General features: G+C 50.4%; 1 protein-coding gene across 2 annotated transcripts in view; it reads right to left on the reverse strand.

The window, feature by feature from the left end:
* Nucleotides 1-13789, reverse strand: part of SYT6 (synaptotagmin 6) — a 66478-nt gene extending 52689 nt beyond the window's left edge. Inside the window, exons 1-2 of one of the 2 annotated variants that reach the window (XM_069601211.2) lie at nucleotides 13627-13789; nucleotides 1188-1536 (exon numbers count right to left, since the gene is read on the reverse strand). In XM_069601211.2, coding sequence (XP_069457312.2) covers nucleotides 1188-1536; nucleotides 13627-13789 — 512 coding nt within the window. Of the gene's footprint in view, nucleotides 1-1187; nucleotides 1537-13626 lie in introns of those variants that run through there. The other variant, XM_069601216.2, reaches the window with a different exon arrangement.
* Between the last annotated feature and the right edge of the window lie 463 nt (nucleotides 13790-14252).

Genomic DNA, 14252 nt, shown 5'->3' on the forward strand with positions numbered 1-14252 from the left:
GTAAAGTAGTTGGAAGGGGGCCTAGTACATAACAAGCTTTAGTAAACGTTAGCCATTGTGATCTTTTCCCCTGCTTTTCTGCTTCTGACTTTCTAGGTTTCCTTCCTGGTAGACGTGACTCTGGTTCACGTATTTAAAAAGCTCCCCTATTTAGAAGGACCATCCTTTCCCAGCCTCCATACAGCGCTCCTTCACCACGACCTTGATCATCACCCCCTTTCCCTCTGCCACTTTCTAGCTACATGAACTGGGACACATTATTTAATCTCTCTGTACTACAAGATACGAAAAAACAGAAGTAGCAATTGCATAGGGTTGCTGCGGGGTGAAATGAATGCGCACAAAGTACTTAGAACAGAGCCAGGTGTATAATAAGCTCTTCTTATCTCATGGATTCTTACATTGGCTCCTCACAGCAACCTTATGAGCGTCATTAGCCCTATTTCACAGTTGGGAAAACTGAGGCTTAGGAAAATGAGCAATTTGCCTGATGTCAAAAAACAAACTCCATAATGTGACCCAGCACGTGCACCATTTCTGGCTTTCAATCTGAAGACGAGCCCTGCTTCCCTTTGGCCGGTCCGCTGGGATCCTGGACCCAGGAATCCATAAGAGCCCCAAATTTTTAATAAATACAACGCCTTATGCATGCATGTTTCACGTCTTTTAAACGTTTCTGAATTTAGAGTAGGTTTTGTCACTACATGGTGGGGTTTTTTTTTGTCATTTTGTTTGTTCAGATAAAGAATGTTGTATACAATTTCTGTAAGGCAGGGAACTCTGTCAAAGGCTATTCTCCTTCTCAAAACGTTAGGAATCTCTTACTTCTCTCCCACACACTGCAGACTCCATCTCAGAGGCGGTGTGGACACAGACACGTCATTAACTTTCATGCCTCTGCACCTTTGCATATTCCTTTCCCTCTGGACAAGCCAACACCTCCACCCACGCACATCTCAGGGTTGACCACCTGCACAGCACCCCACCTCCAAGGTTCTCCTCTGCTGAAGTCACTCCTGGTGCCCACCTCCGAGCCGAACACCCACCACGGAGGACATCATCTGACATATTCTCCAACCAGAATAAGCATATGATTATTTCCGGTCTCTGATCCTCACAGGCTGGAATCTCATTCATGTATTGGATCCAGCAATGTGGAGGTAAGGAAGGGAGGGGTCCACCCTCACCTGGTGGACGATGCTGGTTCTGTGGTCTGTCGCTGCAGCCGTGTGTGACGCTTGATGTGCTCTTTGACGGACATCTGCACCTCGGCCGGGATATCTGGGGACGTGTGGCTGATCTTCACAGCCGCCTCTAGGAAGCCCAGGGTGTGGGGGTCCTTGAGCTTGTCCGCCATGTTGCCTCTGGAGCTGGGGCTCTGGAGGGCCTCCGGGGAGGGGTTAGCAGAGGAGGGGCTGGAGGCCTCCTTGTTCCTCCAGGGCATCCAGCACAGCTTCCAAAAGAGAAAGAGAAAAACTGCCACCAGGGCCACGCCACACACAATAACTACCACTGCGAGGAGGCTGACAGAGGTGCCTGCCCTCAGCCAGGCAGGGAGGCACAGAGACAGACAGAGGTGGGGAGAAGCCGGGAAGGGTTGTCAAAGAGGGGCCACACACAAGGGACAGAGACGGAAGAAGAGAAAAGAGTGGTCATGAGAAGGCTGCCCAGGCAGAGGAGGGGTGGTTGTAGGGTCAGTGCTCCACATCCAACTTGTGAAGTATCTGCAGCCTCGTGTTCACCTCAGGCTGATTTCTCCAGCTTCGCCCCTCCCCCCACCGCCAGCTTGGGGAGCACCTGGGCTGCCTCCCCGACTCCCTATTGGCGTGTGCCCGGGGAAAGGAAAGTAATTTAAATAGCAGCCTAAGCAAATGTGCAAATTCGTGAGGCGTTCACATTTGGATGCTGTTTGAATTTCTATTAGAACTGTTACTATGGCCAGACTTATAGCAGAGTAGTTTTTTGCAGACAGCTCTCTTCCGCCACAGGTTGTGAGGCATCAGGGGCCCCAGGCTGAGATACTTCATTCTCTTCACTCACCCCAAGCCCGCCAAGCCCACAGCAGGAGCTAATATATAGTGAGTAGGTTGACTTGAAGAGAATGAGATCAAGCATAATCTCCTTGAGGGTGGGGATTAGATCCAATGCTTCTTCTGTATTCCCAGAAGTGTGCACATAGTAGGCTCAAAAAATATTTGTATGAAGTTGGAATCTCCCTGGAGAAGGAAATGGCAACCTTTCCAGTATTCTTGCTTGGAAAATTCCATGGACAGAGGAGCCTGAAGGGCAACAGTCCATAGGGTTGCACAGAGTTGGGCATGACTGAGCCCGCACACACCACACCAAGCTGGAATCTGATCCACATAGTTTACTTCAGAGCTAAATACAAACAATTCCGATAGCTGTCCTTTGCCCGCATTCCTGTGGCTGTGTGAGAGCTCTGCTGTAACACTGGTATTTTTGAAAGTCAAGATTGATTCAGAGGCAGGCACTCACTCTCCCACCCTGTGCCCCAAGTAGGATGTCCATTACCCTAGGAGATGGATGAAGGATGCCTCTCTCTGGGAGAAGTTACTAAGCACACCCCCCACCCCCACCCCACCTTTAGGAATGAACCTTTGAGCTCAAGGCCTCTTCTTACTCTGAGACATCAGGAAGACTTGAACCAATGGGTTTGCACAAAGGTCACTTGTAGACAAGCCAGAAGAGAAGGCTTATTTGGCTTGCATATGACTGAAAAATCAAGCAGTTCCATCATCACCATTGTCATCATCACACCAGATTCCTGGCTTCTCTGGAAATGGCCTGAGGGTTTGGTGACTGGACCTGTGCTCCCACATGCTGAGAACTGGCAATGCCCTTCAGAAGGCTGTGTGCTCACCAGCTCCTCCCTATTACTTGCCTGCCACTGCAGGCCTATGAGCTTGCAGCCTCTGAATTATCCTGTCCCAAGCCTTAAGAATCTTGGGATTTAAGGTGAGGAATGACCCTACAAATACCGAGGTCAGGCTATGCTTCTGCAGGTGGGAGCAGTGTTCCAGACGAGGGACTCGGCTGCGGTCAGAGATCACAGAGCCTAGACCAGGGTCCAGATGTCCACTGCCCACCCAGCCTGGGGCTCATTCCACTGTCTCAGACTGTTGTCCTGGATGAAACTGTAGGTTACTATAACCCTGTGTTATTTTTTATTTGTCTGACTCAGGGCTCAGCATAGAAACTGACACATGAGAATGAATGAATCAGTCGATCAATGTCAAATAAAACAGCTGTCATTATCGCTCAACCAATATTTACTGAGCACTTGCCATATTCCTGGTACTAAACTAGGCTGGGAGATGCTTGGTCCCTCTTCGGGGGATCAAGAGAACTCTCACAGCAGAGGCCCCAGGGAAAGCTCTCCTCCTTCCAGAGGGACCTGAGGAAGAGGCCAAAACATCAGTCATCCTCTCTGGGGAGGTAGCACTGCCTCCCGACTCCCTGGCTGTAGGGTATTGGCCTTGATCAGCTATCACCTTCAGGACTAAGGAATAAGAACATAGGACCCTCATGCCTTTTGCCACCTTCTCCAGCCCCCAGGCCCCTGCACAGAGACCTGGGAGCCTTTCCCCAGCATAGGAGCTGAGGTTAGCCCACTAGAGACTGCTAGGGGCCAAACTGATTCTAAGTGAACTTCTAGACTAAAGGTCTCCAATTATGGTGTGCATGCATCCTGGGAGTGTAAGAGAAAAAAATATCAGATTTCTTGAATACTTATTCATTTTCTGAAAAATTAAAAAGATCAGAATTATAATATACAAATTGATAGTAATGAATTTTGTTATTGAATTTAGTCAAGTTATGAACAATTAAAATGTCCAAGGCACAAAATGCTTTTTATGTATTCACTCATTTACGACTCTCCAGTGAAATAGGTGAAGATTATTATCCTCATTTTGCAGATGAGAAAACTAAGGCATAGAAGGTTAAATAGATTGCCCAGGGTCACACAACTGCCACGTGTTTGGAGAGTCAGCTTTATAATACCCCTTTTGTACATGTGTATAGAACATGGGAGCAAATAAACACCTGTTGGAAGTATTAAACAAAAATAAATTTTGCTGTTATGATTTCATGATCTAAATAGTTTGGAGACTGTTTCCTTAAGCCCTGATACCCCTGGGGTTCACAGGAATGCTACCACAGATATAGCTAAGTATATACCACAGATATGTGTGTGTGTGTGTGTGTGTGTGTGTGTGTGTGTATTTAAAAGTATCTGGCCATCTCTGAGCCCTCCACATCTGTTCTTTGTTACAGCGGTTCCGGGTGCATTCTCTGCAATATGAGTCACCTTAAAACAAAAGGTATTTCTAGGGTTTTGCTTTCCTTTGATCATACATCTTTCCTGCTCTGGTAATAATTAGAATTTTAATGAGAAAGGGGGAGAAATGGGGGGAATCAAGAGAGCAGAGAGTGTATTTAAATGTTCAGTCTGACAAAAAAAAAAAAAACAAAACTGAATTCATAAATGAAAAGAGAGGTGGAGGAATCAATTTTTCCTCAGCACGGTTGCTATTTGGAATGTGTCTCCACATGACCCCTAGCTGTTGTTCCCTCAGCGCTGTGAGATTATTGGGAATTGGCACCTGGTGCTCAATACTGGTTATGTAAGGCCAGGAGGCCCTTCCTCTGCCTGGAGACTCTTCTTCCAGGATACCTCACAGGTGGGCCATGCAAAGAGAATTAGGTCCCGATGCTGAGTGGGTTCACACCACAGGGGAACAAGGTGGTGAGCAAGGCTGGTAAGACCAGAATTAGGCCACCGTGGGTATGACTGCAGAGGATTTAGCTCCTTTAAAATCACTGCATGTGGCCTGGAATTCAGCCTGCCCGCAGAGCCTGGCTGAAAATGTGTCACAAAGGGCTGTCCAAAGGCCCAGGTGACCTAAGATACTTGCCTTCCTACCCCGGGCCTGCTGGGACCAACCCACCAGGATGCATTGCCTCTAATAAATTGTAGGTGCATATACAGCCTTCAAAGCCGTTTCCCCGCTCAAGTCTTGTTTGAACCTCAACCCTGTGAGGCAGATAGCATTTTGATGGGCACTTTAGCCACCTTTTGAGTTCTGACCCAGTGCTCTTCATATTATACTATACACTGGGTTCATGGTAAGAGAGGAGAAGGACACAGTGGGGGAAGGAGAGGGTAGGACAGATTGAGAAAGCAGCACTGACATATATACACCGTCATGTGTAGCAGAGATAACTAGCGGGAAGCCGCTGTACAACGCAGGGAGCCCAGCCTGGAGCTCTGTGATGACCTGGGGAGGGGGCAAAGGGGTGGGGAGGGAGGCTAAAGAAGGAGGGAATGTATATATATAACTATGACTGAGTCGTGTTGACGTACGGCAGAGACCACCACAGCACTGTAAAGCAATTATCCTCCAATAAAAGAAAGAGAGGTAAGCCTCAGGTAAGGGAGAAAGTCCTACACTTTGAAAAAGAGGACGAACTTCCTAAGTGTTTGTATTCCTATTCTTTCTTCCTCTCCTTTTCCTTCTTTATTTCCCCTTCAGTCTGGAGAGAAAGAAGCACTGTCCTGGAGTCAGACTGGGCTCATTCAATGTCCATCTCTACTGGTTATCAACTGTGACTCTTAATCTCTCTCGGACTCTGTTTCATCATCTGTAAAATGGGTAGAGTAATAGTATCTACCTGATAGGGTCATTGTGAGATTTAAATGGGATCAAGTGTATCAAAAGTGCAAAGGACAGTGCCTAGAATATAGTGCCTAGAATATATGCCTAGTAAGCCATATAATATATATTTTTCTATTTTTATTAGAATTATCTAGTTCTGCCCAGTCTGATTTTGAACATCTTTTAATTTTACAATTTGTTTAGTGGGAAGAACACATGCAAACCATGAACGCTAATAAGAGAGATAGCTTTAACTTTATCATTACAAACTAGGAACAATTTTACCAGTGGCAATAACACAATTATTCTCTTATGTAATATATATATTAAGATAATACAATTATTCTATTCTGTCTCTATATATTGTAATATGTATTATAATACATATATACTATAGCTAGATCTCCCTGTATCTCAAGATGTAATACATCCTTTGTGAAAGATCTCACATCTCCAAGTTTTTCTGTCAACACTCATTGTTCAGTTGTTTTGCCATTACTGCCACCAACCAGCTGGTGAACAGAAGCAAGCTCCAAAGGAATAAGAAGAAATTCATTGAAGAAAAGTGTATAATTCAGAATGTACTATGCTTTTGCAAAGTTTGCTTGGAAACTGGGGAAAAGAAGTCCATTGCTCAGTATTAGGTATCAGAGGAGACCAGTATTTTATGGGCGCCTGGTTTGGGGAACCGTATTGACCAATTACCCAGCAGCCTCTGGGAGAGCAGAGAGCGATGGGACTTGGCTTTGGAAACACACCCAGCGATCTGGTGCTGTGCAGGGCACGTGGGTTCTAGCCTGGACTGGGGAAGTGCTCAGAGACACGAGGCAGTCATCTCCACTGAGCACCAGTGCCAGAATGACCACAGAGCATGCTCATCAACTGTGTGACCTTGAACAAGTTATTTAACTTCTCCAAACAGCGGGCTCCTCTTTTACGTCAAAGAATCACTGTAAATATTAGATAAAGTAAGGCCTTGAGCACAATGCTGGATACATGGGGGCGGGGGGGGGGGGTGTGCTTAGTTGCTCAGTCAGTCTGACTATTTGCAGTCCTTTGGACTGTAGGCTCCCACCAGGCTCCTCTGTCCATGGGATTTTTCAGGCAAGAATACTGGAGTGGGGTGCATTTCCTCCTCCAGGGGATCTTCCCAACCCAGGGACTGAACCGTGCCTCCTGTGTCTCCTGCATTGCCAGGTGGATTCTTTGCCCACTGAGCCATCTGGGAAGCCCAATATGTGGTGAAAGTTCCCGAAGGTAAGTTGCTGTTACTTCTTCCTGGTTTTTGTTTTTGTGGTGGGTAACAGTTCCCTGGGTACAGAATGGACCCAAAGCTTGGGCATTGAGGCAGGGAAGGGGGACATGGGACCAGGGGGCAAACATGTGAGAGACTTTAAGACCCTTCTTTCCTGGTGATGATGATCAGGCCCCTTCTCTCCTGATGACTCCCTGAAGGCCATCAGGGCAGGACCTGCCTGTCACCTTAAGTGAGATTGTGTCTGACGGGGGGGATGGCTCATGGCCTCCCTCTCTCTCTGGAAAACGGTAGGCTATTAATTAGCAACCCAGGTGTTTCTTATCTCCCCACTGACACTTCTTTCTTCAGAGACAGAGCCCTGATACTTCAGTGCCCCCTCCTCTTCTCTCCACCCATAGTGTTAGGATTTATCAGCTTTTCTCATCGCTTGCCATTGTTCCCATGTTTCTAATGGGCTTCCATGTCAGGAAGATCCATTTTGTAACAGTAACAGACATTCTTGCTAACAGACTGTAATTGAAAAGATAAACTGGAGAGAAGAAGTGAAAAGAAAGGACCATTTCCTCTGCTCCCCTCAAAGCTGGAGCAAGCTGGCTGCAGGGTCTGGGGTCGCTGATGGACCCTCAGAAATGGGCAATGTCAGGCTCTACAGAGCAAAAGCTGCCTCAGTGAAGGAGCTCCCGGCAAACACAGCTGGAGGCACAGACCCACACAACTCAGGGAGCAGCCAGCAAGAAACTCAGAGGCCCCAAACCCTGGAAGGTGCAGTGTCTAATCTAGGAAGGGAAAAGAGTCTGGTCAAAACCATTAATACAAACACTAGTAATGAAAGCGTTAGTTGCTCAGATGCATCTGACTCTTTGTGACCCCATGGACTACCGTAGCCCACTAGGCTCCTCTGCCCATGGGATTCTCCAGGCAAGAACACTGGAGCGGGTTGCCATTTCTTTCTCCAATGCATGAAAGTGAAAAGTCAAAAGAAAGTCGCTCAGTCGTGTCCGACTTTTAGCGACCCCATGGACTGCAGCCCACCAGGCTCCTCCATCCATGGGATTTTCCAGGCAAGAGTATTGGAGTGGGGTGCCATTGCGTTCTCCAAAGGAAGCCCTAGTAACAGCATTTATTATTTATTTCTATATAGTAAGTGCTGTGCCCCTTATAAGATCTCTTAATCTTTACATCCTACCTAAGAAATTAATATTCACCTCTCAAAGAAGGGCTTCCCCGGTGGCTCAGAGGGTAAAGTGTCTGCCTGCAATGTGGGAGACCCAGGTTCGATCTCTGGGTCAGGAAGATCACCTGGAGAAGGAAATGGCAACCCACTCCAGTATTCTTGCCTGGAGAATCCTATGGACAGAGGAGCCTGGTGGGCTACAGTCCACGGGGTTGCAAAGAGTCGGACACAACTGAGCGACTTCACTTTCACTTTCTCAAAGACAAAGTAACTAAGTTGAGAGATGTTAAGGTAGTAACTTGTACAAAGTGTACCTAAGCAGAAGAGTTGGGATTTGAACTGGGGACTTTCTGATGTCGAAGCCCAGGGTCTGAGGGGTCTGGAGGCAGAGCTAAAGTGTCCAGAGGCAAAGTCTGGGCAGAGAAGCTGGGGAGGCATTTCTTCACTATAATTAGGAGAGGGTGGGGAGCATCTTCAGGTTTTTGGCCTGACCCTCTGAACCTGGGCAGAATTCTGGGGGCCAGCCTCCTCATCCCCCGTCTCTTTCTCCTTCCCTGGAAGATGCAGAAACTATAGCCATCAGGCAAATAATCAATGGCCCCTGGAAAAGTCCCATCTGGAAATGTACCTGAGAAATCCCTGAGAGAGAGAGAGTGTGTGTGTTTGTGTGTTGGGACAATGAAGGCTATTTTGTTCTGAGGCTCACAGACATCTTCCATTAATAATAAGCTCTGCTTGTAAATTTATTAGGAGAACCTGGTATAATTAAAATTCAGAGTTAGGGGGGAGGGGAAGCAGGAAGCCTTTGCTTCCTTTCCTTCTTTCAGAGATCCAGGCTGAACTACCGATGGGGATAATTAGTGGAGTCCAAACAGAGAAGGAATTAATGCTCTTGGAAAAGCTGTGATGAGGAGAGACAATGCTGGACTAATTACAGCCGCACCAAGCTTTATGACTGGGTGCCTGTTTCCACCATCATTAGAGGATTCAGGGATAAATCGGAGACTAATATGAAGTGTCATAGCTAACAGAGCATTGGCATTAATTTAGGGATTATTTTAGTATTATTATTTTGGCGGATGGTAACTGTACCTTTCTGCCTGGTGGTCAGGACATGTGGCCCCTCTGAATGGAGCAGTCAAGGCTGGGATGATGGGGAGAGGGGCAGACAGAATGTTGGATTCTTTTTCCTCCACCTCCGTCTCCCTGTTTATACCTGTAACCAGTGATAAAAGAGGTCTGCCTGGTCCTCATGGAGCAAGAAAACCAGTTCAGCCCCCACATAGAGAGAAGGGAGGGATAAGGTAGTATCATATACCTGGAGAATCCAGAGCTGGATGTCCTGCTCACTTTCACTTTTCAGTCCCTCTGCTGTCAGTTCCTAGCTGTGGCTGTGTCCTTCTGTTTTTATTTTTAAATCTCCCTCCCTTTTTTCTCCACCTTCTGTTTTTAGGCGTCTTTTCCTAAGTTGGTCTAGCAGGGGTGCCACTTAGCTGGGTCAGAACTTTTCTCTTACCCTATGTTCCCCCCACCCCACTCCAGACAGTTCTGTGGGAAAGTGAAAGTGTTACTCACTCAGTCGTGTTCGACTCTTTGCAACCCCATGGACTGTAGCCCACCAGGCTCCACTGTCCTTGGAATTCTCCAGGCAAGAATACTGGAGTGGGTTGCCATTTCAATCTCCAGGGGATCTTCCTGACTCAGGGGTTGAACCTGGGTCTCCTGCATTGCTGGCAGACTCTTTACCATCTGAGTCACCAGGGAAGCCCTACACAGACCTAAACAAAACTGGCCTGATCCACACACTTCAATCCTAGTCCTCATTATTCCCAGTCACACCTCATGCCCCAACTCTGTGGACAGGGAGGACCCAGTCATGCTAGAGCAATTAGAAAAGAACATACCTTTTGTGCAGAGCTTGGGAGGATGGAACATTCTGTATCTACCATCCCCACTCTTGAAGTTCCCACACAGAGAGAAGGTAACTTCTAGAACTGTAAATCCAAGGGCTCTACAACGCCTAGATCCTTGATCCTGGTTCTAGAGTCTTAAAGCCCAAGACGCACCATAGTCTGAATCTCATCACCATGGGTTCTAAAGGATTCTGTATTGCACTCTTCCCCAGAGAGGGCAAAATCTGCAGAATTCCTTCCTTCCATCAAGGAGTGAGGGACTGACTCAGTTACAGAAACAGAACTGTTTTGTGTGCTTGGATGAAATGCTGTGCATTTAATTTGGCATCACAAGCAGGAGAAATATTATCTGTGCTGCAAAAGGCCAACTTCAAAGCCAGGTGGCTGAATCACAGAACATCTCCAGAGTCGTTAGAAAAGTGAACAAACATCACACACATCTCATGGCCATAAGTGCACCAGAGAATAATCATTCCTACCTGCCAACCCGGGAGGGGCAGGGCCGCTCAGGCTCTCTGAACAGATCCTTGCATTTTCTGGAACAACTCTGTACTTCTTACTACCTTGAGAATGCTATCAGAACCCAAGCTACCCACACCTAACACTCTGCAACTTGGCTTATGAAAAAAAAAGTTTATTCACCTCCATAAGGCAAAGGACACAAAGAAAGGTGAAGAACTGCCTGCTAGTATCCCTGGGGTGGGGGTGGGGGGAGGTGGTGAGGGCAGGTGGATAGTAAGAATGAAAGCAGGCCCTTCACCTTTAATGTTTTTAAAGAAAAGATGGGACTTGCTTTTAGCTCCGATAGCTGTGTACAAAATGTTTCCAATTCAGGGTCTGATTGAGATTTCTTGTGCAATTCGTATCACAGACCTTGGCATATAAGAGGGTCCCTGAAAATGATAGTAGAGTCTGAATCTCAGTTGTTGAATCTCAGGGTGTTACTTAAAATCGCATAAGCTGGAGACTTACAGGAGTAGAAAGGCAGGGGAAAACATTCAATGGCAAAGGGATCTGGGAATACTCTCATCACTTGCATTTTTCATGAAACTGCAAATGAAAAGATGCAGCATTTCTCTGAATGGAGAATCTGGACCCAGACAGTTCTGGAATGCAGTTGTTCTGGGATGCCTGGGAGGTGGGATACCTCAGGGCCTGATCCCAAATTCCACAGCATCACCCTAGACTCCATGCACACCTAAGCCTGCAAGATCCCAAAGGAACACTTAACCATTTTTTTTTTCCTGCTCTGATCAAGGGTCTTCTTCTGCCTCTCCCATCCCTTTCAGACCCCTCCCCCTACAGCTTGGCCCCAGGGCCTGTGACTCAGCAGCCAAAGTTAAAGTTCCCCAGGGCTGACAACTCAACCTTGCTTTCTGAAGCAGCCTGCAGAGAAGGCATACTGATTCATCTGGGCCTGCTGGCTCTTACTCCTCAGCCTTCCCTCATCCCCAGCCTGGCCATCCAGGTACCTGCCATTGCAGACTATGGGGTGTCCCTCTGGAGTCAGAACACCAATGCCTCCCTGTATCAGGATGTGTACATATGTATGCCAGCTGCCCCCCACCCTTAGCATTTCTTTTCTAAACAGACAGGAGGAACAGTCTCCATCCAGAACTCGACAGGTGTGTTCTCACCTTGAATTAGCCCCTTTAGGGTCTGAGGGGGTCAGAGCAAGCATTAAGAAACCCATTGGAGAAGTATCATTGGAGCAAAGAAGGGAAGGGAGCTGGAGAGGCAGGCAAGAAGAGACTCCCTGACTTGGGGAAAATTGTGTGTCTGACAGGCATACGGAGTTGGGTACTGCAGGAGGTGATGGCACCTGAGAACCAAAATCTGATAATACTTACTGGGCCTAATTTGTTCAGAGATTCTTCAAGAAGAATCAACCTCCACTACCGTACCACCCTCTAAAAGTTCTGCATATCTAACCTCAGTCCTTTCTGCTGCAGTAATCAGCTCATTGATTAAACACTGCCAGGACCAGAGTTGGGGGGAGCAGTGCCCCCTACAACCCACACAGAGCCGAAGTGGGCTCCACCCGCCCCACGGTTGGACACAGCCCCCTGACGCACACAAGCCTCCCCCAGGCCCACTACTCCTATTCCCCAGCAGCCCTGTTCCTAACCTAGGACCTAGCTACATCTCCGACCTTTAACCTCAAGTGGAAACAGGGCCTGGAACCTACGGCCTCTGGAGCGCTTACCCCACCTGTATCTCCTCCCAGAACCGCGGCTCCAGTCCCCGCTTCTGGTCCCAGGAGAAGAGCGTGGAGATAAAATTCCCGCCTCTCGGGGCCCCCTCCTCGCTCTCCCGCGCGGATGATGCGCCGCCGCGGGGCGACCCCAGCGAACCTCTAGGCCCAGCGCCACGGGGGTCAGGGTTGGGGTACAAGGAGGGGTGGAGTCTGTGGAGCCAAAGGAACCCCGGAGCCCGGGTCCCTGCAGGACTTCCCCACCCCCGCTCCGTATTCTCTCTCGGGGTTTCACACTGCCCCCAGCCTCTCCCCACCGCCCGTTCCTCCCTCCCGCCCAGGACCCTCCAGACACCGGGATCCGGACAAAGAAGCCCGGCTGCCGGGGGCGAGCGCGGCCGCGCGGCGCGGGCGAGGCAGGTAAATACCCGCGGCGGGCTGGCCGCCGCGCCGCCCACCCTCCCGCGGTTCCCGCCGCCAGGGCGCGACACGCCATTCCCGCTGTCGCGACTCCCGGGAGACGCCGCAGTTGCGCGCCAGGCCCGGGCCCCGCGGGGCTCGCGCTCCGGACTCACCGGCTCCGGCGAGCTCGACCCGGCTCGGGCTCCCTCCTGGGCTCGGCAGCCGCCTGGGACTGCGTCCGGCGCAGGGTCCGCGCCGTTCGGGCAGGAGGCGCCCGCTTGGCGAAGTCGGCAAGAGACACCGGCTCCGTCGCTCATCGGCCCCGAGTCCGAGTGAGTCAGAGAGAGACCGAGGGAGCGAGTTATAGGGGTGGGGAGTGGGGGGTGCGGCGGGGAGGATGCCGAGACACCCTCCCCCACCCCGCCCCCCGCCCCCCGGCGGAGACGCAGAAAGCCACTCGCAGTCGGAGACACCCGGACACAAAGACCTCGTGCCAGGCGCAGACCCAAGTTTCTCCCTGAGAGACCCAGGGGGCTGGGGCCGCGTTCCCCGAGAGATCAGATGAACTGACGGGACAGACCGACAGACGCACCCGGGACCTTGACAGCCTCCGAAGAGACGAGTTACTTCCTCAGCCGGGATGTCCCTGGTCTCCTGCTTGCTCCACGGACCCCCTCCCCGGGAAGATTGCCCGCGGGGCAAGCAGAGAGAGCAAAAGGGAAACTGAGGCCCCTCGGGGAGCCGCATCCTGGGAGCCCGGCTTTCCGCGGGGCCCCGCAGAGTCGCACAGGCTTGAGCAGGGGGTATTCTCTCCCTCCCGGATCCCCTTCGCGTCCCTATGTCCTGCGAGCGATGGCCAGTGCACTAGCCGGGGCTGGATCCGAATCCAGAATCCTGAGCTAGAGTTCTCCACCTAAGCTCCGGGGTTCCCGAAGCTGGGGCTTTGAGGAGCAGGGACAGCCAGGGAGAGACTCCAGGAAGGGAAGGGGCCTCTGCTTTCCTGTTACCTGAGTCGGCAGCGCTCGGACTCCGCTCTGGGGGCTCTAGCTCGAAGCTCCGACAAGTCTCCACGTCCAGCCCGAAAGGGGGCGGCCGGGCCCGGCACAGAGAGGCCAGGACCTCGAGCGCCGCCTGGCACCGAGGCTCCCCGGTCCCCCGCACCCCACTCATGCCCCGGACACCGCAGCCCTCCAAGCAGCCGCCGGAACCCGCGCCGCGGCCGGACTGGGGCGGGGCAAGGCGGCCCCAAGAAGACCCTCGCCGCAGCGGCCCCCTCCGGCTCCGTTCGGCTTTTAATCACTTCCCCGCAGGGTCTCCGCCCCTCACGTGGCATCCCGCGGCAGCTGGCAAGTCTGGCGCCTCACGGCCGCCCCCTCTACACTCAGCGACCGGTCTGAGTCCGGGCGGTTCAAGGCGGAGGGACCGAGTTGTCCCGCATCCTGGAGGGTTCAAGACCTGGGAAAGAGCCTAGGATCCGGCTCCGCATTCACGGCCTGGTGTGACCTTGGGCCTCCCTGAACCTCAATTTTTCCTCTCTGTGAAAGGGGTAGAAATGAAAACGAGTGCTTCACGGGCTGCGGGGAGATATAAAGACAGTGGTTGTGAAAACACTGGGTAAATTGCCACATGCCAC

This window comes from Ovis canadensis, chromosome 1 (assembly GCF_042477335.2).
Source record: "Ovis canadensis isolate MfBH-ARS-UI-01 breed Bighorn chromosome 1, ARS-UI_OviCan_v2, whole genome shotgun sequence".
NCBI classification, from domain to species: Eukaryota; Metazoa; Chordata; class Mammalia; order Artiodactyla; family Bovidae; genus Ovis; species Ovis canadensis.